We start from the raw sequence: 25428 nt of genomic DNA, 5'->3' as shown, positions 1-25428 counted from the left end.
ACTTATTTTTTAAGGTAGTGTACAGGATTGGTAACGATAAAAAAATTGTTTTAATTTTAGTGTGAAAGCTTATTGATTATAAAATGCAAACAAGAACCATTTTTTCTGTAAATTATCTCCCTCTGAAATAAAGTTACACTCGGGTAAACTGTATCTGCAAACCTAAAAAGAAAACGCAACATTGCTATCTGTTGTTACGACCAAAAACTAAGGAAAATGTTTTCACAAGCTGAAATTTGTATTAGTTTTTTCCCTCACTACTTTCTCCTGACTCACCAACAGATAAAGCCCCAGTTTTTATAGGATTTTTATTTCATGTGTATGGTTTATCACACAAAACATAAACACTAAAGACCATCTTTCTGAGACCATTTTATGTCAGCTCTACCAATCCTTTATAATACCTTTAATGGTCGCTGTTGGTTTTTTGCTGTGAACAAAAACAAAATGTTTTTGACGACCTGCACTCTAGGCAGCTAACTTATAAAGTTATGATTGCTAATAAATGTAACGCTCAGAGAAATTCAACTAAATGCAACAAAGCTGGAAAATGTTTATATATTGCGTATTTATTTTTTATTTTGTTCTGTTTTTGTAGTATAACTTTGTAAAGAACAGCATGATGCCGTCTTCCCTTTGGCCAGTTACAACCACTGCCAAACTAGGTATTGTTTTCTTTATTTGTTATGTTACTTGCATCGGTTGTATGGAGAATGTTGCATTGTGTTCTTGTTTGTTTGTCGCTGTGCAAAGCGCCACGCCATACAGACATTTTATAAATAAATAATTTTAGTTTTATGTGAAAGAGTCATCTCAAAATGTATCGTTGATATTTGGAGATTGGAATCGAAATGTATTAAGTGTAAATACATATAAAATAAAATAAAAAAAAACTCTGTATACATTACAGCCCTGTTAATGTTTGCCTTCGTACACTGTAGTTTGTTTTTCATATATTTAAAGTGGTGGCCACATTATTGAAAATGTATTGTAAATTAAGAGTATGCTAGTTGTGGCGCAAGTTTATACTCACAGTGTGAAATAAATAATGAATAATTATATTCCCCTTCTGTGGGCTCTTACAATGTCAAGGGACAATAAATTACACTGTTTTGTGTACTCTGGACTTGTCTGATGGATGGCACCTAAAACCGTAGTCTTGAAATCTAACTCCTATTGAAAAGCACTACGACAGTGGCAATTCCGGAGTGGAGAAAAAGAATTCCTTCGGCACACCCTATATCATCAATGATGAGACCAAATACATGAAAACTTTGCAGTAGTTGACCCTTAAGATGAGTCTTACCTACGTACTTTTTAATTTAAACCTCTGTACATTTTGTAAAGTTTTACTCTCTTACTTAAAATGTTAATACCAATGTAAACAATAAATCATAACATAAAGGTATTCAGTTGGTGGTGTTGTTGAGTTTAAGTTCCTTTGTGATCAATATTTATAATAGATGTTAAATTTGCATCGGGGATAAAGAATATTAATTTTGGTTTTTTTTACCCATATACACCGATGTGTGTTAGCACTGTATACTCAGTACTTCCCGAATCCTGTGAAAAAATATCACAGGCATGTTACTCGGGTGGGATTCGAACCCACGACCCTTGCAATTCTAGAGCAGTGTCTTACCAACTAGACTAGCGAGGTTGCCTGGTAGCTAGAGGCAGTTCGAATCCTATGTTTAGATGAGTGATGTTTGAAGCTTTATTTGTGTGGATCTTTAAAAAAAACTATAGTAAGTTAGTAAACTTGCAGGTCGAATCAGTTCTATAGACAACTTAAAAAGCTATTAGAGAAGTAGTTCAAGCCGTGGCATTTATTTCAAACTAGAGTTGACTACACACTATCAATAAAGTCTACGAATTGATCAAATCAAGTGTTAATCACACTATCCTCAGACAGAAAAAAAAGAAGATATTTTTGCCTCAATGTGATAACAATTAGTCTCAATCCCTCAAAGGGGGAATAGGATTTCCTTCTCAAACATTCCGTCTCAACTGTTTCAAACAAACATTTTTGCGGTCCTGCCATTAAAATTAAATCCTCAACCGAATTTCAATATAGCAGAGATGAGTGTCTTGTTTCCTAATCATGACTTGGCCACAGAGGGCGCCATTACTTTGCGATTATAGCCAATCAGAGCCCGCGATATGATCTGTGACCAGCGAATCAATCAAGTTCAACCAAAAATGAATGACAACCTTTAAGAGGCATTACACCAAAATTTGATAGTTATTCAAATTTGATGATTGTGTCTATTCAATAATCCATGCTTCTCCTAGTCCTGCCAATAGATGGCGCTCTAATGAGACATTTTAACTCAATATGCGAGTAAAAATTTGAGTAACCAGTCATTAATCCTCAAATTGTCTGACCATTCAATACCATCCACATGGTGTTGAATAGAAGTTACATTAGTAGCACATAACTGCGCAATGTACAAAATCATAAGACAATGATAGTGGTAGTTGAAGTGTTCTTATGTCCAAATTGCTGGTAATTTTTGTCTGGCAAATTTTATAGAAATTACACGCTGGGGGGGTAACTCACAAATTGCTGTTTTTACTCAAGAAAATCAATGCTTATTTACATGTTGCGACTAACTGGCCAGGTCACCTTGGTTGTGGGTACTTTTGTAGGAGACTTGTCACTTGCTTGCTGGTCATTTTCCCGTCCCCGATTTTACCGCTCTTCTCTGACGCTATTGCTGCTTTCTTAGTTTTCTGCACATTGAGGGAAAAACCAAATATACACCTGGAAGTTATTTTCCTAAATAGCTTACTAATAGTTGGTGTGAAAGCATTGTAATAATAATAATAATTATCGACCGTTTTTATATAGCGCTTTTCACGCCCAAGGGGGGTCTCAAAGTGCTTCCGACATTAGTACCCCTGGTCACTGGGCCTTAAATCATTCCTTAAACCATCTCAGCTCCCTGGGGAGTATACAGCCTGTGCGCAATATATGCGCTACTTGGCTAAACCAATCACAAGAACCCTCACAGGTACCCATTTACCCCTGGGTGGAGAGAAGCAATTATAGTTAAGTGTCTTGCTCAGGGACACAAGTGTCACGACCGGGATTCGAACCCACACTCTGCTGAACAGAAGCATCAGAGCTTGAGTTCAGTGCTCTTATCCACTCGGCCACGACACCCCACAGCCCTGTATACAGCCCTTCGAACCATGAGCAGCTTGGATGGGATTCAAACCTGCGTCCTTCTAGAGAAAATCTTTCAGCAGATTTTTTAAATTCTGTTATTGTTTTCATATAACTGAAAAAGCAGAAAGCACTACCTCCCCAACTTTTACGAAGCAACCATGCTTAAGGACACAAGCGTCACGACCAAGACTCGAACCCACACTCTGCTGATCAGAAACACCAGAGCTTGAATCCGGCGCTCTTAACCGTTAGGCCATAACACTATGATATTGTTTTAAACATTTTAAATAGTTTTAGTTTCTTCGCCTGATGCTGCAATTACTTCAAGAGGTTTTTTAGTGGCGTTTTCATCTGTTTTTATTCCTTACCTCAGCTTCGGCACAGCAGCTATGAAAGATTTTGATCTCTTCGGTGCAATCCGAATCATTGAACTCATTCTTCTTCCAGCACGCCATTAAGACGCTCATCTCAGTAACACATTCTGCAGCTGTGGATCAGATGTATATTGGTATGTTATTACATCATCACATTAAAGGGGCACGTTGCCTTGGATGGAACGAGTTTGTCTTTGAAAAGCATTCAAAACCCTTTGTTTTGAAACGCTTCAATAGCAAGCCGTTTAAAGCTAAAATAACATGATCCACACAAATATGCCTCGAAATTGCACGGTTTTTTCATTTTTGACGTGAAGTAACACAGCAATTCATTTTGTGGAGACAAAATGTTGACTCCCTAAAATGGCTGACCGAGTTAGTTCCTAAAGTAAAAGGAAAACTGCGAAGTTTCGAGGCAAATTTGTATGGATCATTATATTCTACTTTTAAAACATCTTTCTTTGAACCAGTAAGCATTTTGTAACAAACGGTTTTGATTGCTTTCCAAGACCAACTCGTCCGATCCAAGTCACCGTGTCCCTTTAATTATAATAACTTATTCTTAATAGAGCGTTTTAAATTAAAAACATTTAGCTAAATAAAGAGATAAGCAAAAATACAGCTAAAATACAGACAAAAATATATTGTACCATTTAAACCGACACAAAATCATACCATAAAATAAAACAATAATAGTTGCATAACACATCTAGGCCTAACAGTAACACCACAAAGGCACAAATAAAAGCAATACAGAAAAAAATTCAAAGGTAATACCAAAAGGTCAATTAATACATGACAATTTACAAGATAAACACAGTAATAAAAAAGCATTTATGAACAGGAAAATAACCATCATCGCATGTAGTCATCAGGCCTGACACTTCAGTCTGGAATTTGCCTCTATAATAAAATAAAAAAATGCAAATTCCAAATGGAATGTTTCGAGGAGCACCGAGGCAATATCTAGGGGGAAAATTACATCTCTTAAAAGTCAGGCCCACACAAAAAAGCACACTTCAACAGAATTTTAACGATTATCGTACAATTTTAAAACACATGACCCGCCTGACAATGACATGCAGCCAACTATTAAGCTTGGCCACAGAGTTGGGGTCAAGTCTGCGTCTCTGTAGTCGAATGCCAAGTTCAGGAGTTTTTGTCACACATACCGCAAAGTTATTTACAAACTATTAAATTAATTGGCGGCAGCTGTTGACCGAGTATGACCTGTGAGAAGTTAAGGTTCGTAGAGAAAATCTGAATCAACATCTAGAAATAACAAACCACAAGAATTATCTTGATCTTATTTGATGGAATAATTTGAAAAGTTTCCGTATCACGTCACCACTTTTTCATTCGATATGAAATAATATAGTATCTAATTTAACTCAATGAGATATCCCTTTTTCTTGTAAAAATGAGAGAGAAAAATGGTGTCAGGATACAGAAACTGGCTTCGCTAAATAAAATAGCGCAACTGGTCAATACAATTTTAACACATGTAACAAGTAACACAATCCGACAGTGCAAACCTTACCTCCTGGTCTATTTCTTCGGAGTGCGACTTTATCCCGAAGTCTGAAATCTCTTTGCATATGCACGAACTTGCTTGGCTTATAATTATTTCTTAAAATGATTTCATTCATTCGTTTAGACATGTTTTTTTGCTTCAGAGTCCCAACTCTTCGTTGCTTTCTTTAATCTGTGACCGGCACTAAGACACTCCAATCGCTTGAGGGCGCGCTTCACAATGCACGTTGGGTGTTTTTCTGACCCGAGCTGAAAAGATACACAGTTGATGCAGTCCAAATTACAAAATAGGTTATAGTTGTTGTTTGGAAATATAAATTCAAGAGGCTGAAAGAATTTTAAATACTTTTAGAAGACTTTTGAATATTGAGTAAATATTATTATAGTTTGGTTGCAAAGGGAAGCCTATTTTAGTGTGCACACCGAGTTTTTTGGGGGCTGTCCTCTGTATAGAGAAGGCCGTATCCGAATTGGCGGCACCGGCTTCGGCTACAGCTAGATTTCCGTGTTATCAAGCATGAGGTATGTTACAGAACGTCTTAGCCATAGCCGTAGCCGTAGCTGTAGACGCCAATTCGGATAAGGCCCGTTAGCTTGACGAGTGGCTGCTAAACGAGCGCCTCAGTCATCGATACAAGCCCTGATGGTCTCTAAATGGCACTCCACTCTTCTAATGTTTTTCTACAATTATTTTATGTAAGCTATTAAATTTACCAACCGACCAAACAACAACCCAAGTCAGCAAATGCTTACCTCAGTGGTAGTTTGGTTATGCCATAGACTTGGTTCCAAGTCTGTGATCGTGGATTTATTGGTCGTCCTAAAGACCAATGCATTATTGGCTGAAACAGCGCCTTCGTGTAGAAAATCTCCGTCATTAGCTATAGCCCAATTCTGTGTGGCTGGGCTTGATGCAGAGAAATAACCACAGTTTCAGACTAGAAATCAAGTCTAGTTATACCATGGAGGAAGGACTACACAGAAACTCATTTCGATTTTTTCTCGGAATGAAATGACGTCACGTCGGTCTGGAATCCTGACGTGACGGGATGTCTGGCACCATTAGTCAGGTAAACTTCAAGGTTATAAATTTCAAATACTTTTCCTTGTAATTTGATCTGAAAACAGAACACTCTGAAATCAAGTCTACTATCAGAAGATGCTGGTCATTCCATCTCACAAAAAAAAAACTATAGGCCTAATACTTTAGTCCTTTAATTTGTCTGCGAGGCGAAGTTGCATTTCGGGCAAGAACGTTTTTTGTTCATCTGCCGAGACAGCTTACGGCCTTCAGATGAAAACATTGAGCAAAACGTTTTCTGGATACTAAAAAATGTGGGGACTTTCCTCTGTCCCTCTATTTTTATACGCTCTGCGTATTATAGAAGCACATGAAACAAATTAATAAAGTGAGAACATAAACAAATAATTACAAAAGATTCCAATATAAGCAGCATTGTTCTACTGTCCCCGCTCTCTCTGCCGATAATGACCATGCCACTTCTAAAAGCAAGAGAGTGAAAAGGCACTATTTGAAGAGCCATATGAGGGACAACTCTTGTTCGTGTGGTCTTCCACTCTTTTAGATTGAAGTTTGCATCTTTCTGAGTGATTTTTCACCCTGTCCTGCAATGAAACCCCTCTAAAAGAGTGAAATAACAACCACTTTGTATATAAAGAGTCATATGGGAACAACTCGAATGTAAAGAGTTGTGTTTTTCACTCAAACCCGACCTTACGGATCCGGGTTATGTGGGGTCCTGCAATGTTCAAGTTCCCATTTCTAAAGAATTCCTTGTGGGGCCTAGGTTGAACATAAAATAGTTATTCTTTTAAGGCCATTAAAAGTCACTATCCCTCCCATAAGTTCACCCAAACACACAACATCGTCATACATACAACAATGCGTGAATTATAAGGTTAAAGAAGTAGTGGGGTGGTGTAGGCTCGAAAAGGCCTCTCCGAACAGAAAACAAACAGAAAGTGGCAAAATAATAATTGTGTCACTGTTGTCTAATTACGTCACCTCAAAAACAAAAGTAGCTCAATTATTGTTTTTTTTTTTTATCAGCAGTTACTTAACTTTTTACTTTGAATACAACAAAATTGCCCGTTCTTGGAAAGTAACACGATCACCCTATCCTAAAGGAAGGACGAAGTAAAGTCTTACGGAAACTGTACGCAAGGAGGGAAGTTAGCGGCCAGAATAAAAAACACAAAAGATTTGCAAAGGGAAAGTCTGTCCGACCATGTGACCTTGAACTTTGCTCTAGATTTTAACGAGACCCGGGAAATAATAATTATTTTGCTGGGAGTGATGAAACGTATAAAAAGAGAGGGAGAATATTGGTGATTTCAGTACCCAACATTCATCATCGGAACCCACGCTTTCTCCAGAAGACGATCAGAGCATACTGATCGAAACGTCGAGTTGAAACCAACGGTGCTTTTCAGAACCACACAAACTCATGCATACTGATCGAAACGTCGAGTTGAAACCAACCCTAACTCATTGTTAGAGAGTTTTATGTTAACGCAGAAACCTTTACTCTATCGTATTTCCACTATATGCAAAGTTTCATATCCTAAGCATCCACATTATTCTTGAATAAACTCTGTATAGCTCTGTTCATAATGGGTTGTATTGTGAGAGAGTGTTTTCGAGTCGTCGGTTTTGGAATGGTGCTTGCTGTGAGTTGCTGCAATGCAGGACCGCTCGATCGCAAGGGAAGACTGCAGCAAAATAAAATGGTAAGGATTTACTAGTAATGGGTCTGTTATTGGAGGACAGCTCCTTTTGTTTGACCGCCAACATAGCGGTTTTGTCGACTAGAACGTTTAAACTTTTTGATTGAAATTCGGAAAAAATTTCGTAGCAGCATGGCCTTTCCATGGCACAACAGCCTAACTCGAAAATACTGGTTTTATTCAAACAATTATAAGATCATCACTGCGAAAATTTAGGGCATTTTTTTGTTCTTGAAAGTTTTAACAGCATAATGTATATGGATGTGAATTAAAACCTTTCCTATTTCAGCCTCTTTTTACACCCTCATCGCGTTTCTATGGCAACTCAGCTTGTTCTCTGTACTTGCTTTTCTCAAAATTGTGTGTGTTTTTTTTCTTCTCGAAATAGGGTGTTTTACAAACAGGCCTATAGTAGCGTATTATATAAAACTGAAATGTATCATCACTGTTTCCATTTGTCTTTTTGCGGGACTTTCTTGGCTAAGATAATGCTGCAGGCTTTGCCTAAATGTCGAGGTTTTCCTCCTTGTTGTTGATTTCATTCCCGTTGTTGTTTTTTCCTGTCATTCTCTGAGTACTTTGGTACCTTAGGAAAAGGCTCTATATAAAATGGTAATAAGCCAGCCGATTATAAACAGCTCATGCTGGTCATTATCAACCGTTTAAACACCCCCACATGACGCGCTTTTCACCAATAGGAGTAGAGAAACTGTCTGGAGTATTTATATATATTAATTAATATTATTATTTCAGGTTGACTTTCAAGGATCTGGGGAAAGTCCCAAAAATCGTAGTTTGACTTCTAGCCGGGAGGAGTGGCTTCAAACGGTACTTAAAACCAGCAAGTACAACGCTGAGGGCGACATCAGGGCAGACAGAGGTCAGTGACAGTCAGAGACAGCGACAGTAATCTGGTTCTCTCAAATCAAATCGAAAAACAAAATAAGCTTTAAGAAAGAAGTAATTTTCAACGAATTTGATTTTGATACCTCAGATTTAGAATTTGAGGTCTCGAAATCAAGCATCTGAAAGCACACAACTTCGTGTGACAATGGTGTTTTTTTCTTACATTATTATCTCGCAACTTCGACGACCGATTGAGCTCAAATTTTTACAGGTTTGTTATTTATGCATGTATTATGTTGAGATACACCACATGAGGAGAAGACTTGTCTTTGACAATTACCAGTAGTCTCCAGTGTCTTTACGGAAATCTTCGTTTATTAAAGGGAATGTACATGTTTGGTAATTGTCAAAGACCAGTGTTGTTACTTGATGTATCCCATCATAAGTATAAAATAACAAGCCTGTAGAAATTTGGACTCAATTGGTCATCGAAGTTGCGAGAAAATGATGAAACAAAAAACACCCTTGTTGGACGAATTTGTGTGCTTTCGTTCAAGTAAGAATAAAAGACTTCTAGCTAAAAAATATTTTAGTGAGAAATTACCCCTTTCTTAAAAACTACGTTACTTCAGAGGAAGTCGTTTCCCACAATGTTTTATACTATCAACAGCTCTCCAATGCTCGTTCCCAAGTCAGTTTTTAAGTTAATATTTGTTTTGAGTAGTTACCAAACGTGTACCTTCCCTTTAAGCCAGAGTATGATCGTTTGTGTTGAAGGACAATGTGGCGTTATGAAGGTAGTAGGTGGCCACGTTGCTGATGGGGATCGCTGGCCGTGGCAGGCTGAACTGGTGGTCAAGAAAACAGGCGCCCATGTATGTGGGGGTACGGTAGTTGGGAACGAACATGTTCTGACAGCAGCTCACTGCTTCGATAGGTGAGTGAGTGTACACAACTATTTTAACAAAACTCGATGGACGATGAACCGAAAAAAGAGACTAGATATTAAATTTAATAATAATAATATTAATACACAACATTTTATTAGGCGCTTTATACGGTTGTTTCTAAGCTCACATTCAGTATTTTCCTTCAAGGTATGTTGGACTACGTTTTGAACTATGAGACTCTGTTACTCCTTTTACATAAAATATAATGGTTTACAAGGTGTTGTGTCGCATTATGCTGCCAATCAAACCAGGAACACCGTGCGAACCCCTTTTTTCGATAAGTGTATACTGGGTTACACAACACACGGAACCAACGGCTTTACGTCCCATCCGAAGGACGAAGTGTCACGATCGATACCCGAAACCAAACTCCGCTGATCAGAAACACCAGAGCTTAGTCCAGTGTTCTTATCCTCCATGACACGACAAGTTAGTTGATCCAACTCGTGTAATGGTTCCCAACCAGTTGAACTGATGGGCCCTTGATAAAAACAAGATTACCGACCAAATTTTAATATGTTGCTTCTTGCTTGTTACTGACATTCAGCTGTTGTTTCCTTTACTTGAAAATCAAGGAAGAAATTTCATGCTCTGCAAATTTTTGTGCTTAGCAGGTCTATGAAATTGGGCCCTGGTGGCAACATTTTGGAAAAACATGTTTACTTTGATATCATTGTGTATTTCTCTTCCCTTTCTTGCTGTAGATTTCACGAGAACGAAATAATAGTACGACTGGGCACTCGCAACCGCAACCGTCGTGGGTCAAACGAACAGGTTTACCCTATCTCGTGTCTGCACATTCACGGCAAATACAGCCGCGAGACCAAGACTAACTCAATCGACTACGACATCGCCCTGCTGAGACTCAAAACGCCCGTGACGAAGACTAGCGAACCACGTGGTATGGTGTTCAACGATCACGTGGCACCAGCCTGTTTGCCGATACGAGGAGAGTTTCAAGCGGGCGCGGTTTGCATCGTTACGGGTTGGGGATACACAGGTGTGTATTGTTAGAGTGTTGTTGATTTTTGTTGGGGGAGAATCCACTTTCTGAGTAAAAATGTAATGGTTAAATATGGGTGCGTTCGATTAGCCTCGATCACTCGGGTGAGCCCCTGACAAGAGCTAAACGAACGATCACACTCGCCCCCTCGTGTTGACGGCATGAGTGCACCTCAGGTCACCCCCAAGTGACCCACTCCACAAGCAGGGCACCTGGGGCTGACCCAGGTGAGCCCCGTCAAAGCTATTCGAACGTCCCGAGCAGACCGGGGTCGACCCAGGGAAGCTAAACGAACGCACCCAATATCTTTTGGTCAAGACTTGTATGGGTCAGTGACAACCAAGGGGGCATGGTTGCCAGTCACCACCCCCATGTGCTGGTATTGCCTTCTTGATCAACATGCTCCTTGAACCCCCCCCCCCCCCCGTGCCTCCTTGTATAATTATACATCCTTGCCACGCTACCATTTTTTGCCATGGTGAAAACTAGCATCTCACACTTGCGTCTATTTTGACGCGACTGAACATTACAAAGAACACACACTAGGTATTCTGCGGTTGGGTTTGGTCTTGGGTATTTTACTTTATGATGTTCCGCCGCATGAACACTGGAAAAAATGTGCCTTTTGAAAATGTTTTCTATAATTTTGATTACAGATTTCACGAGTTTGATAACCCGCATAATGCCATCACAGTTAACCGAAGCTAGTGTTCCCCTCATCCGCGCCAGAACGTGTCGTGACGCCTATCCCTCCCTCACCAACAGAATGGTATGTGCCGGATACATGGACGGAAATGTGCGTGCGGACACGTGCAAAGGCGATAGCGGGGGTCCATTGGTGTGTCAATCAAAGGAGGGGAAATGGAAACTCTGGGGTGTGACGTCATGGGGGAGAAACTATTTCTGCAACGAATCACCGACCGATCCAGCACCAGGCGTCTACACAAGGGTTGATAAATTTGTCAAATGGATCGAGAAAAACATGTCAAAGAAAGCTTGCTCTTGACTGGGCTTAGAAAAAAACTTAGTCTTGAGACCCAAACATTATTATTATTGTAAAATTATTTATTTATCGACTAACACTTATCTTTATCAGCTTCCGGTCAACTTGGCTCGTGAACTTGGAAAGAAATGTGTCATAGTTTAATTAGTGCTTGCTTGCAGGCGTGTGGATGCGAACCGGAACGAACTTGACTGCCATCAGCGATGCGACTGAAGAGGGGGAAGAAAGGTCCAAAATAATGTTTGGGAAAAGATCTGTATTAGCTTCCGGTCAACTTGACTCGTGAACTTGTAAAGAAATGTGTCATAGTTTAATTAGTGCTCGCTTGCAAGCGTGTGAATGTGAACCAGAACGAACTTGACTGCCATCAGCGATGCGACTCAAGAGGGTGAAGAAAGATCCAAAATAATGTTTGGGAAAGGATCTGTGTCAGCTTCCGGTCAACTTGACTCGTGAACTTGGAAAGAAATGTGTCATAGTTTAATTAGTGCTTGCTTGCACACGCGTAAAGGTATATGAACTGGGAACAGGGAACAAAGTTGACTGTCATCGAAGATGAGCCTCTGAAGGGTAAGGAAGACACCAAAATAATATTTGTGAAAAGAAAACGATAGGTTTCAGCATCCGGTCAAAGTCACTCGGGAACTTGAAAGGTGTCATGGTTTAATTTGTGTTTGCTTGCAGACGTGTAAGGTATGTGAACCGTGAACTTTTGAATTGACTTGACTGTCATCAAAGATGTAACTGAAATGTGTAAAAGAAAATGAAGTAAATAAAGTTACCACAATCCATGACAGTTTGGGAGTACTAGACCTTGACTTGTGAGCTTGGTGGTGAAGATTGGTGAGTTTATTAAACAAATACCAGAAGGCCACTTCAAGGTGTGGGCTACAATTTATTTTCCAGAGGCCGTTGCCACCTATACTCCTAGGGCTGAAACTGGGTTACCCCTTTTACAGTCCATACGGATGTAGGCTTGGGTTACAGACTATACTTGGATTATACAGACTTAATACAAGATGAACACTTGGTTACAGACGTGTAGTGTTTAGTGGGGCAAGAGTGAACCTAGAGTAATTATAGGAAACGAAGTCGACTTTCGTCTAACATTTTATGAAGAGAAGGGTGTTCTCAAATTATCCAAAGAAAATACGTTTGTTCCCAGTGTTGTCTCACCATAATTAATTAACTTAATAAATTATTCCTCTTTCATTCATATTTTGCTGGAACTGCAACTTAAAACCCTTATGAACGAAAAGAACAAATATTTTTGCATTATAATGTTCTTTTTTGAGTCGAAGGTTTGTGTAAAAAAAAAAAAAAGGAAAAAAAAAAGTTTACTTTATAATGTTTTATCAATGGAGAATGGAAGTTCAAGATTTGTTTGCGCGGTAACTTATTAAGTAGTTTTAGTCTGAACCTGTTATTTATTGGTTACAGCTATTTATTGTAATTATATTTATATAACTTATTTATTAATTGTTACAGCATATATTTGTTACAAATTTTGAGCCTCTGGATATAAGACGTCCAATTTTCGTCGAGTACTATTTTGTGGAAACGACTCGTATTAAAGACTAACACTCTGTGACGTTTTTGCTTGTAAAATTATAGCCTGGAATATTTGTTTTTCTTTGTACTTTGCTGGACTTATCTGACGAAATACGTCAAAGTTTCATTTTACACAAACTAAACAACCATGTCAAGTTTCACTCTTGTTATACCCTCCATTTGGGGACAACCTGAGTCTTTCAGTGTCCTGAGGGATCGGCATAAAAGGGCAGCATAAAAAAGAGCAGACGTAATGTGGCAGAAACAAAATAATTTGCATGTAGTTTTTCGCGCCATTTCACACACAAACAGCTTCACACGATGATAGATGGTAAGGTTTACACTGTGGATAGCTTCCATGTTATGGGTCCCCAGAGTGTTGTACCAATCATATACAACGCCATAGAGGCAGGGTACTAGATGATAGATCACGTTAATTGTCATGATTGCCAAAATGGATGTCGTGTAAAAGCGCAAGAAATGCAAACAAATTATCGCAGTCGGACAATTTTCTCTGCAGGAGTTTTCAATGATTGAAAATTGCTCGGTTGGTTGAGAAGTCCAGTAAATATTTGATAAATCCAAATGTGCTCAACTCGCAAATTCAGTAATTTTCAAATAATGTTCTTTGTAGAACAAAGTGAATCCATCAGAGCACTGTTGTTCCTTTATCCAAGGGCCCGTACTTAGAAGATGTACAAGCAATCACCTTAAAGCCATTGGACCCTTTCGGTACAGAAAAAAAAGTTCACAGATTTACAAATAACTTACAGGGTTTACAGAGGGTAGTGGTGAAATACTTCTCTTGAAATATGATTCCATGAAATGCTTTACTTTTTGAGAAAACAGTACAACAATATCAATTCTCGTTAACGAGAATTCCGGATTTATTTTAAACACATGTCACGACACGGCGAAACGCGCGGATACAAGGGTGGGTTTTCCCGTTATTTTCTCCCGACTCCGATGACCGATTGAGCCTAAATTTTCACAGGTTTGTTGTTTTATATATAAGTTGTGATACACGAAGTGTGGGCCTTGGACAATACTGTTCACCGAAAGGGTCCAATGGCTTTAAGGAAATCTCAAAGAAGAAAACAGATCGCTTTTTTTGCCACATAAGAGAGACTCTTAAATATTTCTTGAGATTTTGTGAATGTTTGGCATTTTGTCAGTGGTTGAGATGATAAGCTGTGTTGAAACACCACTTGATTGTATGTTCAGGTCAAATAGCGCCCTCTCTGTTGGCAAGAGACCGGTGTTTAAAAGAGACCACCACTAATTTGAAAGTAAACTCTAAAGGGTGACTGGTAATAGAAACCAAACCAGATCTCTTTATTGTGTCACATGACTCTGTGACCTTTTCGATGCCACGACTCGGGCTTCTTCTCCAACTTCAGTGTCTCTGCCCGACCATTGGAAGCCATTAATTTTCCATTATTTTTCTAAATGATGACAAAACCTATGAGTCCAAGCCCGAGCCAGATCCGCGGTTTGTAAAGAGCATGAAGGATGATTTCAAAGAGGTCGATGGTATACAGTTCACCATTGCGTTGGCGGGGTGCACTAGGGCGCCACGTATGCCCCCACCCCTTCCCCCCCCCCCCATTGGTGTCCATGCCCACCCCTCCCCAATTAAAAATAATTGCACCATGAGCATGACTTGTGGAGGATACCGGCGCACTATGCGTGCACTTCTTCTTCTTATTATTATTATTAGACAAATAATCAAGAGTTAAATTTGTGAGCAATGTAAGTGTTTTTAAAGCTACTTGCAGACAATGCATTGTTTGTAGTATACCCATGGCAGTATACCTTAAAAAATATAGGATCGACATAAACAGTGTGCCGAAAGGGAACTCATTTTAGGCAAAAGAAAACTAGTTTCATTTGGCCAGATGTGCCTCTTGAAAATTGCTGCAGAAATGCCCGAAGAAAATCAGTGCCCCCCCCCCACCCCGACCCCTCGATAACAATTTACCTAGTTTCACTCGGTGATGCCAAGTTTCTCCCCATAATATCTTAAATCTGCCACATTTGTGATTTGAAGTTTCTCCATTGTTTTACCAGATGTGTGAGCCACTTCGAATCCCATTCACTGTTTGCGTCAAATGAACACATAGTAACATACTTAAAGCATTGCGAAAAAAATTATGCTTAAATGTATTTATGATTTGACAAAAAAATGTCAGGAGAACAATAATTTAACTAGTTGACTTTAAAGTTTCCTCTGTTCATCCAAGTATTAAAATTCACCTCTCTCGTCAATTCATTTTCAGTTTTGATGAGGTCAAAACAATTAACACCCTGCCCAATCGGAAGTACATTTTCAATAATAAATGCAATTTGTGTTTTGCTGGTCGCTCCATCAGTCAAAAATGTAAAACCAGAAGGGGGAAAAGGAGGGACAATTACATGCTTTGAGCTTTGAGCGACTGCTAATAACGACTGATGGACGCGGCGTGTTTCATCATAACACGTCTGCCGTGGCTCAAGCCCTAATTGCCCGTCAGACCTCGTTAGTCAGCTCAGCCGTCAAGATGCAAGGTCCCCCGTTTAAAAAGTGGATCAAGATATGCGCTGTTCACAAGTTTTAAAAGCTGATTATTAGGAATGAGAGGTGTTCATGACCTGAGGGTTTGGGTGAGGGTCGCATCACTTTTAGACGACCTAGATTCAAAGGGGAGAAATGCTCTATTGTCTTAGCTTAACAATGACTGTGTACGCTGACTGTGGAATATCACTAATTAATGGCATGCTCTAGGACTTTTTTTGGTGTTATTTTTGATTGCTCTGTCATTCTTTATTAATGTTATGTGGTTTATTTTCTAATTTTTGTTATTTATTTCCCCCTTTTTTCCTTCTTCATCTTACTTTATTTTCTTTTATTCTATTTGCCTTTGATTTTATTTATTATTTATGTACGCATTTTGTTATTATTTGTTTTTATTATCATTATTGGTATGCCTACTTCTTGATTTCTCTATTTTATGGGAGAGGGTGGGGGGTAGGGATTCTATTGCAGAGTGACGCAGTCGATCCCAAATTACTTCTATCCAAACAGGAGCAATATCATTTCGAGACAGTTCGATAACCACACTGATTTTTCGCCCACCATTTGTCCGTTCGATTCCGGAGCCCAGAGCATGCTCACTGTTCAAATTCTATAATAAATTTTGTCCTTGAACAGCATTTTGATTATTATTTTGAGCAAAGCTTGAGCAAAGCCCCGACAGAAAACCTTTTCCAAGGAAAAACCGATTTATGATTTGCTCAGCCACTCTAAAGAAATTAGACAATCAATTTGCTAACCTTGACGCATTGTTTGGTGGAGAGGGAAAAGGGGAAACGAGAAATTGTATCACGATAAAGAGCTTTAAAGGGCAGGTTTTTACGCAAATGTAGCTCTCTTGGGGAGAAAGCACCGAGTCCAAGGCTAGAGTCTGGTTTTATCAAGAAAAACAATACAACTTTAACTTTAATCTGTTAAAGTGCTACCATCATGCCCTGCGTTAGGGCATACATACCGTGGACAATCATTTTGTTCTGTATGGAGCCCCTGCAGGCAAAACAGGTGAAAAGGTAAAAGAAAAATTCCAACACTATTTCGTTCCCTTGAAATATGATTTCGTTCCCTAAAGGTGCACTTAACATATTCTTCTATACGCTGTAAAATATTACTGCAGTTGTACGAATGTGTGAGTCCACACACAGTGGTTTAAGTCTCAACACTTTGTGGACCTCTTTTGACACGGGGTCCACACTTCGTGTATACACCAAAACCATGTAGGCCTATACATCGTATAACAAAATTGAACAACTTGTGTAGTTTATTACTCGCACTCTAGAGCACATTTAAAGATTATGTTAAGGTGTTCTTATAAAAGCTTTGTGAAAAGGGTTTCAGCGGGTGCATCTTCAGCCCGTCCTTGGAAACCAGAGCAAACCATGGCTTTGATATCTTCTGTATATCAAGTTTTTAGCCATGACATGAACCCCTACTCACTGTGAATGAAATGTAATATAATTTACACGGTAGAAATTTCAATTTCATTAGTGGTCACGTTTTTAGAAGAAAACAAATAATAATGTTCGTCTCACGTGAGACGACAATTAATTTCAAGAAAGTGTTTAGCCTTGCTCAAGGCAGTCGAATTATTCACTCCGAAAAAAGACCGCCGCTGTATAAAAACCCACCCGTATTCACTGTGCGTAACATCGCACGACACGATGCCCCCGTACACTATCCGCATGCGTCGGCCGTCAGCGGCCTCCGCATGCGGTTAGTGGTACGAGTGCGGATGACTTGTGCGCACAGTAGTCGTACGATGTGACAGTGTGTATACGGGTGTGTCATGCGGTGTGATCGCACGCACCACGCACAGGGTATACGGGTGGGTTTACAGCGGCGTCTTTTCGGAGCGAATAATGCGACTGCCTTGAGCAAGGCTAGAAAGTGTTTTACTCATTTCTCAAAAACTACAGCACATCAGCAAGTAATATTTTAAGTGAAGATTTCTACCATTATTGTCTTTAAACCGTGTAATTTTTAATGTAAATCTGTGGACTTTTGTGTTTAACTGTGTCGTACAAAAAGTATCTAAACAATTTAAAGGCACTGGACACCTTTGGTAATTGTCAAAGACCAGTAATCTCACTTGGTGTATCCCAACATGCATACATTAACAAACCTGTAAACATTTGTGCTCAATTGGTCATCGAATTTGGCAGAGAAATGAAAAAAAAACAAAAAAACATTTGTGTTTTCAAAATGATGCTTAAAAAGGCTTCAGCTGAGGTCTTTTATTATTTGAGTGAGAATTATCTCGAAAACTCAGTACGTTACTTCAGAGGGAGCCATTGGGAACAAAGTGTTATACCATCAGCAGCTATTATTGCTCGTTACCAAGTAAGTTGTTATACTAACATTTTTTTTTAGTATACTACCAATAATGTCCAGTACCTTTAATACTGGGTCTCGATTGCCTTTCGATAGAAAGCAAGAAATCGATTCTGTGATAGGAGAGTCATTTCGCTTTGGAAGGTCATCAGAGCGAGTGATAGCAATTAAAATCGCCCTCCCCCATCTTTAGTCATTGATCAGCCTCCAAGGTCTGTGAATTAAAACAGATATTCATTGTTATGTATGAGACTTGTGATTTAAAACCTTGTAACGAGAGCCTTAGTCAGTGATATTATTTTAATATTTCAATTGTCTTAAAGGAAATGTCTACCTTTGGTTTTCGAAACCTTGTGATTAATTTAATCCTGTTACATGTATACAATGAAGCTATATGAAAAATGCATTTCAAAACGTATTGTTTTTGAGATATCGTCGAGAATCCGTATTTATATCCAGCACGCAGGAAGAATAATCCATAATTAGAATACACAGTCTGAGAGTCGTTACTGTCAGTAACGACTCTCAGTAACGACTCTCAGATTCAAATTTGTAGGATAACAACTGATATATTCTTCCATAACAACATCACTTCAAAGTGAAATGATTCTCAAATTTCCTATCGAAAGTTGGTGCTGCCGTAGGCCTACTTCTTACCAAGAAGTTTTTTTGCCATTCGTTTTAAAGTGTCTATGTACTTTTTCCTAACATCAATACACAATGTCCACAGATTGACATTAAACTTACACAGTTTGAAGATTATGATAGTAAAAAACTTTCCTTGAAATTTTACTTACCGAGGTGCTGTAGTTTTTGAGAAAATGAGTAAAACAACTTTCGTCTCAGTTTTAGCATGTAAAACGTATTAACCAGTTATGATATGTTCATCATAACTGGTCAATGGGTTTTTACATGCTAAAATAATTTTCGTCTCATGAGACGAAAACTATTTTGTGCCTTGTTTTACCCATTTCTCAAAACCTACAGCACCTCAGCAAGTAATATTTGAAGGGAAGCGTTCTGCTATCATTATCTTCAAACCGTGTAAGTTTAGTGAAAATCTGTGGACATTTTGAAAAAGTACCCAAATCTTTTAAGAGAGGCTAGCACACCATACCTTCCCTTTAACACCATTGTACACACTAATTAGCTACAGATTTGGTTAGGCGAGGGCCGGACAAAACTGTGCTGCCCGCACCCTGTGTGTATAACGAAATTGGTTTGTCAATTATTGTCAATGGTAGATGAAACCAAATTATAAAACTTTATTAAATTAAGCAGACAAATAAGCTTAAATTAACCCAGGCAATACCTGAACATGTAATCAGCACACTAAGAAAAGAAAAAAAATAATAATAATAATAACGCTGGAAAATGCAAATACCTATTCATATTTTTTTACTGAAAAAAGGCTTGTCAGCTTGTGCTTATAACAACCACAGTTTTGACACTGCCGTGAGTTGTTTTTATTATAAAACAGTAAGCATGACCATCCCCCACACCCTGTATACGCAAAGCACGCGCAATATTGTCAAATCAACCGGCGGGGCCAAGCTAGCCTGAGCCGATTAAAAAGCCGAAGCCGTCGTTTCGAAAAGGACCATAGTTTACACTCATGACAGCAACCCCCCCCCCCCCCCCAACTGCATTTGATGTTTACCTTCCCTTTAACAATCCCATGGTTAATGAGATTGGAAAATCGAATACAGAATAACTCAATCCCGTACTTCAACAACTCCTTGAAAGGTTTTTTTTTGTTCGTCATTTTATTGGAACAGAGTATCTTGTTCAAGTAGCAGAGGGCAGTTGCTCCGTTTTTAATAATCAACCATTGAAAATAAAATCGCATAACGATGACTGACAAGATCTCAGTCGCAATTCAATTTTTCTCCCTTATTTTGTTTTGTATTGTTCTAAATAAAAGCAGATATTGTTACCAGCCGGCTTTCCATTTAGTTTACATCTCGCTAAGCAAAGAAGTTAGCAATTTTACTTTCTGCCAAACTGCTTTATAAACTTGGGCCCTGGTTGGATGTCTTTCGGTTTATTTTAAAGGGCCGAACTATACAACTTTATTGCAGCAAGTTGTTTACTTTTGTTTTAGCCGAAGGCGCTCCACAACAGAACCGGTATCCTACGATAGGGCTACTATATGAACTTTTGGGTCAACAAATCGACCCTGAAATCCCAGGTCATTTCTTGAAGAGTGTTACTCACGCATGATCAAAGCAAAAACTAAAACATTTTGGACCAGTTTCAGTCTATGGGTCACGGCCACTACAACACGGAATCCATGTAAATTCTGGCATTGGAGGGTTTTTATTTAGAGTGCATACGTTCGCAGCTCATTGTCTCCATATCTTTCGGTTGCTTCCCCTTTTCCTTTTCCCTTTCCCCAACAATTTGTGGCCAATAATGTTTAAATGGCAACCTTGAGTCGTGAACCAAGTCCATTAACCTATTGTAAATAGGCCTATTACAAAAACCAACGATCTCCTAAAACTCAAAACAGGTTCTATTGATGTTCAATGCTGCTATTAAATGATAGAAAAAAAAACATTTATTAGTAAGATATGGATGTTTTAATGCAGTCTCCAGATGGTTATTATTTGTTCTTCTTCTTCAAATGCAAAGCAGTTTTGTTTTTAGTTCGAACATTAAAGGTGCTGGACACTGTTGGCAATTACTAAAAAAATATAGATTAGCATAATATTTTAATTGGTAACGAGCACAAAAAAAAACAGAAGAAAGAAACGGCCCCCTCTGAAGTAACGTGGTTTTTGAGAAAGGGGGAATTTCTCACTCAAAAAGACTTTAGGCAAGAAGCCTTTAATAAACATCGATGACCAATTGAGTCCAAATTTTCACAGGGTTGTTATTTTATGAATTATGTTGGGATACACCAAGTGAGAATACAGTACCCTTTTTCATAAAGCTGCTTAAGCGGAAAATGTTGCTTAAAAAATGAAGTTATGCTTATAAGAGAAAAAAACCCGCAGAGAACCAGTCACAACCTGTGCACATTACATGATTTTAGCTGGTAACCCTTTTCCAGTAAGCAAAATTGTTGATGCTTAATAAATTTGTGTGCTTAAGCAACTCTATGAAATTGGGCCATGCCGTAGATTTCACCAAACACTTCCTATCTTAGGACTTAAGACGAGTTGTAAGTTCCGTATCTGAAGACGTTTCAACGCATTGAACCCATTCTAAGTAAGGAAGGGTTACTCGTCCCGTAACTCGAGATAGGATCGAGCCCTGGCGGCCTTACACTTTCGTATTATACTACAGTAGTACCTGTGTACAGAGAAAGAGTCCTTTATAGGGCTAGGATTAATCCTAGCGTTTCGTGAAATCAGCTACATGTCCTTTAAAGGTGCCCAGTGCCTTTAACGGCCATACATTGAACAGGGAGCAAAATGCTTGACTGGACGCCTTCAATCGCCGTCGATGCGTCTGATGTACTTCAGATTGAGATGGACTGACAAGAAGCTCCTGTCAGTTCCAACTAGAGATTTTAATCTAGAGGCGATGTTGTTGGAAGGGTTCCTTTATTAAGACCGATTGCGAAAGAGGAAAAAAAAATATTCTGCGCGGTCTTTTTGTCCAAGGTAAGTGTTTTATGAATATGGAGGAGTCCGTAAAATAAATGAATTGCGTGTAAATTTGTTTTGATCACGCCATAGTTTATAATCAAAGAAAATCAATATGGATGGATATGTAAATTATTGTTGACGCAATATGCTTTTTTAAGGTTGGTATTTAGATTGCAAGTGGGTTCGGATAGGGCCTAATAAGACACGTGACTCAATCACATAAACCTGCTGAACTGAAAAAATGCACAGTGAAATGTATTTATGTTAATTAAGATGGAGCGAAGGGCAAATCACATGCATGAAATACCAAACCACCAGACAAAAGACAAATATATCCCCTTAAAAATACACGGTCTGAGGCATACCTTCACATGATCACAACTCTGAGAGTGAAATGTTTCTCAAAATGTTGTTTTAGCATCAATACGCGTCTGGCCATAAATGGTTTATTGCCGTTAATTTTAAGAGTGATTATCAAACGTTTACCTTCCCTTTAAAAACAGATTAACGCCAGCCAGAGAGACCGAGATTTAAAAACAGATGTGGAAACTCTGCAACACCTGAGATTAAGAACCGATCTGAAAGATCAGCCAAAGTGTACAACGTGCATAATGTTCTCACTGGGAGTACAAATCATAAATGAGTAGGGTAGATGGCCTTAGCTTTCGATCCAAACCGGACCTTCCTTAGAGGCATACACAAGTACAAACAAATACATATCCATTTATATAAAAAAGAGGGGAAAGGGATGAAGGGAAGGATCCAGAAAAAAAGCGGGAAATATATATATGTGTAGGATTGAAGATGACGCTAGGGTTTTTGTAAGTGCCAGGTGCTGAAAGCAGACGAGAACCATTGGCAAGGACCGATAACAAATTACTTGTCAAATATTATGGTCGGCTGGAACACGGGTGAAGTTGGGTTTGATCACACAGAGTTTGATCATTCCATAATACGTTTCAAACGCGAAACAAAGGAAACTCAATAGACATTGCCTAGGCTCTTATTCTTATACAAAATTATTTAACCGGATCATTGTTCCGGTTGTTCCGTATTTATACGTAAAAAAAAAAGAAAAAAAAAAAAACGCCGTTTAAGTCAAAAAATTGAGAAGCAAACTCTGTGGTTAATAGTCATAAATATAACATTAGTAGTTGGTAAGTAAAGCCGTCCCCGGGGTGAGTCTATAACAAGTAACGGCACCTGCCATTGTAAATCCCTTTTATATTAAATACAGAAATTCATTATTATAGTTTCTCAGATCGGTGGTGTCATTATGCCGGAATGACAATTGTGTACACGTATTACAAGAGCATCAATGGCTATATTATGATGAGATGACATGGGGGATCAGGTTGGCTAAGTGGTTTCTTTCCCCTGCTTTTCACCTCTGTGGATGCCGGTTCGAATCTCTCCTCAGACCGGAGTCTTCCAAAGAGGTTGTCAATTTTATGCGAACGTTTTGACCAGAGCAGGTTAGCGCACGTCAGCAGTGGTCGCCCTTCTATTTCCCTCGTACCGTGGAAGTTTTGATACTCGGCAAAGCCTTGGATTTCGTCCTCCCACAATAATTACAGTTTGACATAAAGCAGGATCAACGCAACAAAACAAGAGAGAAAAAACGTCTATATTCGAATGAAGGCAGGTTTTAGTATCCCAATATAGCATGATTAGGAAGGTTTCGCTTTGGTTATTGTCAAAGACCAGTATTCTCACTTGGTGTATCTCATGCATCCACGAACCACGAAAAGTTTGGCTCAACCGTTCATCGAAGTTGTGAGAAAATAATGAAAGAAAAAACACCACTGTTGCACAAATGTGTGTGCTTTCAGATGCCCCAAAAGGCATCCTCTTTCTCAAAAACTATGTTACATCAGAGGGACCCGTTTCTCACAATGTTCTACATTATCAACAGCTCTCAGTTGCTTGTAACCAAGTAAATTTTTATGCTAACCATTATTTTGAGTAATTAATACCAGTATAGTGTTCAGTGCCGTTGAGCAAGTTGCCTTTGAGTACTCTCATAAGGACAAACAATGTGATTTTTTGTCTTACAAAGGTGCCCCAGCACAGCACTCTCCTCAACATAAAAATAGTTCCCAATGGTCTGGCACCCACTTTAAAGAAAAGAGAAATTTCAACGGACAAATTTGCAGCGAGCTCCCGGAGCAAAGTTGTTCATGTTCGTAATGATCAACACGATGCTACATGATACACGCCACTCATTCATTGCACACCCGCCGAGCCATGAAATTGCAACGACATCAACTGGGGCTAGCTACTAGCTGAGGGCGACACATCAGATAGCCACTCAGTACCCTGATACAATTCATCCTCGTGGACAACTCGTCATCCCTCCAAAACATCCTCTTGTTTCCCACCCCTGCTCATTATCAGCATCCATCCCTCTAGGTGGACAAGTCACCTACCTCATTATATGTCTTCAGACCCCCCCCCCCTTCCTTCTCGTCCAATCATGAACCTCTAATGCCGACCACGATCTCAACGCACACAAACACACGTGTGGTAGTTCCGCGGAAAGAGCGCCAGAATCGTAAGCGGTAAACATAAAGTCTGGCACAACACACGCGCGGTCCGTTTAGAAAGAAAAAAAAAATCGCAATGCGTTGGCGGGTATTTAACTCGGCTGGCCATGGGTGCTGGACTCACTCCTAAAGCAACCAGTTCCAGTGGACTTTTTTTACTCAGTTTCGCCTATATTATTTGCATACACAACGCATGGTTGAGAAAAACTACTGCTGCTAATAGAGGCAAACCTTTAGCATCATGAGTCGTGGCCCGCCGGGGCAATTTTATTTTAGAGCCATAATATGTGGACTACTGCTCGTTTTGGTGTGTTCTTCTGTTGGTGTTTTAGCCTCGCCGTACGATGACAGTGAAGGGGACCCGGCCCCGCGACACTTTCCTCCGGCCCCTTTCGATGCGGAGAGACACAATAATTGGGTGAGTACGGTGCAATATTTTTAAATTATTGAAACAGATCGTGTGTTATAGAGTAATAGTACTACATACATCTAATGTTAGTATATTGTGGGATATGCACACACAAACAACGAGTCAATGGCCGGACGTTTTGACCCTTGTAGAGTCATGTTCGAAGTCTAAATGTGTCCAAAAGCAGGTATGAAAAGATTGGTGGCAACTTTAGGCGATGTTAATGTACCTGTTATTTATAGAGTAATTTTGGTAGAGTCAAGAATCTTTCTCGAAATCTAAACCATAACTCAACACAATAAACACAGGTATACAAGTGTGTCAACATAAACATGTAAATGTAAAGAAGAAAAAAAAGAGGGTGTACTTGGTGGCGAATTTTAGCGATGTGGATGGACCTGTTATTTGTAGAGTCATGTTTGGTAAAGTCAAGAGACGTTTGCAGAATCTTCCGAAGTCTTAATCACAACACAAATAAAAAGGTTTACGAGTTGGTAACAATGGCAGTGGAATTTATAAGAAATTTAAAGAGAGAGAGGTTGTATTTGTTGGCGAATTTTGGCGATGTGGATGGAACTGTCAATTAAATAGTCATTTCTTTAAAGTCAAGATACACTAGCAACATCTTTCTCGAAGTCTAAACCAGTCTAGTCCACTTCACAACACACCCAAGAGAGAAGGGGGGAGATTTTTGTTGCCGAATTTTGGCGATGTGGGTGGACCTGTTTTTTATAAAGTCATTTGGGTAAATTCATGAGTTTCTTTTCAAAGAAAATAGTCTTTGATTTCAATTA

At 39.1% G+C, this 25428-nt stretch overlaps 3 protein-coding genes and 1 long non-coding RNA gene across 4 annotated transcripts in view; 2 read left to right on the top strand and 2 right to left on the bottom strand.

Annotated features, from left to right (window-relative positions):
• Positions 1 to 42: 42 nt before the first annotated feature.
• On the bottom strand, positions 43 to 5290 carry LOC139952953 (small ribosomal subunit protein mS37-like). The gene is made up of 3 exons (XM_071952291.1): positions 5090 to 5290; positions 3544 to 3662; positions 43 to 2736 (listed from the first exon to the last, which is right to left on the bottom strand). The coding sequence occupies exons 1-3, from the start codon at positions 5208 to 5210 to the stop codon at positions 2626 to 2628; spliced, it is 351 nt and encodes a 116-aa protein (XP_071808392.1). The 5' UTR covers positions 5211 to 5290; the 3' UTR covers positions 43 to 2625.
• A 2173-nt stretch (positions 5291 to 7463) lies between these two features.
• LOC139953078 (chymotrypsinogen B-like) lies at positions 7464 to 13111 on the top strand. The gene is made up of 5 exons (XM_071952482.1): positions 7464 to 7833; positions 8584 to 8710; positions 9454 to 9613; positions 10331 to 10626; positions 11286 to 13111. Exons 1-5 carry the CDS (start codon positions 7717 to 7719, stop codon positions 11633 to 11635), a joined length of 1050 nt encoding a protein of 349 aa, XP_071808583.1. The 5' UTR covers positions 7464 to 7716; the 3' UTR covers positions 11636 to 13111.
• Positions 13112 to 18252: 5141 nt separating this feature from the next.
• The window catches only part of LOC139952954 (uncharacterized), a 37535-nt gene continuing 30359 nt past the window's right edge, over positions 18253 to 25428 (bottom strand). Inside the window, exon 3 of the long non-coding RNA XR_011787925.1 lies at positions 18253 to 18297. This is a non-coding gene — a long non-coding RNA (uncharacterized lncRNA). The remainder of the gene's footprint in view (positions 18298 to 25428) is intronic.
• The window catches only part of LOC139952952 (chymotrypsinogen A-like), a 43533-nt gene continuing 42368 nt past the window's right edge, over positions 24264 to 25428 (top strand). Inside the window, exon 1 of the mRNA XM_071952289.1 lies at positions 24264 to 24643. Within this exon, the coding sequence (XP_071808390.1) occupies positions 24467 to 24643 (177 nt within the window). The 5' untranslated portion in view covers positions 24264 to 24466. The remainder of the gene's footprint in view (positions 24644 to 25428) is intronic.

Source organism: Asterias amurensis, chromosome 21 (assembly GCF_032118995.1).
Source record: "Asterias amurensis chromosome 21, ASM3211899v1".
NCBI classification, from domain to species: domain Eukaryota; kingdom Metazoa; phylum Echinodermata; class Asteroidea; order Forcipulatida; family Asteriidae; genus Asterias; species Asterias amurensis.
Note: the sequence above shows the minus strand (reverse complement) of the source record. Positions and strands in the feature narration are given on the sequence as shown.

Excerpts from the sequence above, each read along its gene's own strand:
- LOC139952953 (XM_071952291.1), bottom strand. The coding sequence starts at position 5,210 with ATGTCTAAACGAATGAATGAAATCATTTTAAGAAATAATTATAAGCCA. Across the intron at positions 3,663-5,089 it reads CCGAAGAAATAGACCAGGAG|CTGCAGAATGTGTTACTGAG; the intron begins GTAAGGTTTGCA and ends TCTGATCCACAG. Across the intron at positions 2,737-3,543 it reads GCTGCTGTGCCGAAGCTGAG|AAAACTAAGAAAGCAGCAAT; the intron begins GTAAGGAATAAA and ends CTCAATGTGCAG.
- LOC139953078 (XM_071952482.1), top strand. The coding sequence starts at position 7,717 with ATGGGTTGTATTGTGAGAGAGTGTTTTCGAGTCGTCGGTTTTGGAATG. Across the intron at positions 9,614-10,330 it reads GCAGCTCACTGCTTCGATAG|ATTTCACGAGAACGAAATAA; the intron begins GTGAGTGAGTGT and ends TTCTTGCTGTAG. Across the intron at positions 10,627-11,285 it reads TACGGGTTGGGGATACACAG|ATTTCACGAGTTTGATAACC; the intron begins GTGTGTATTGTT and ends TTTTGATTACAG.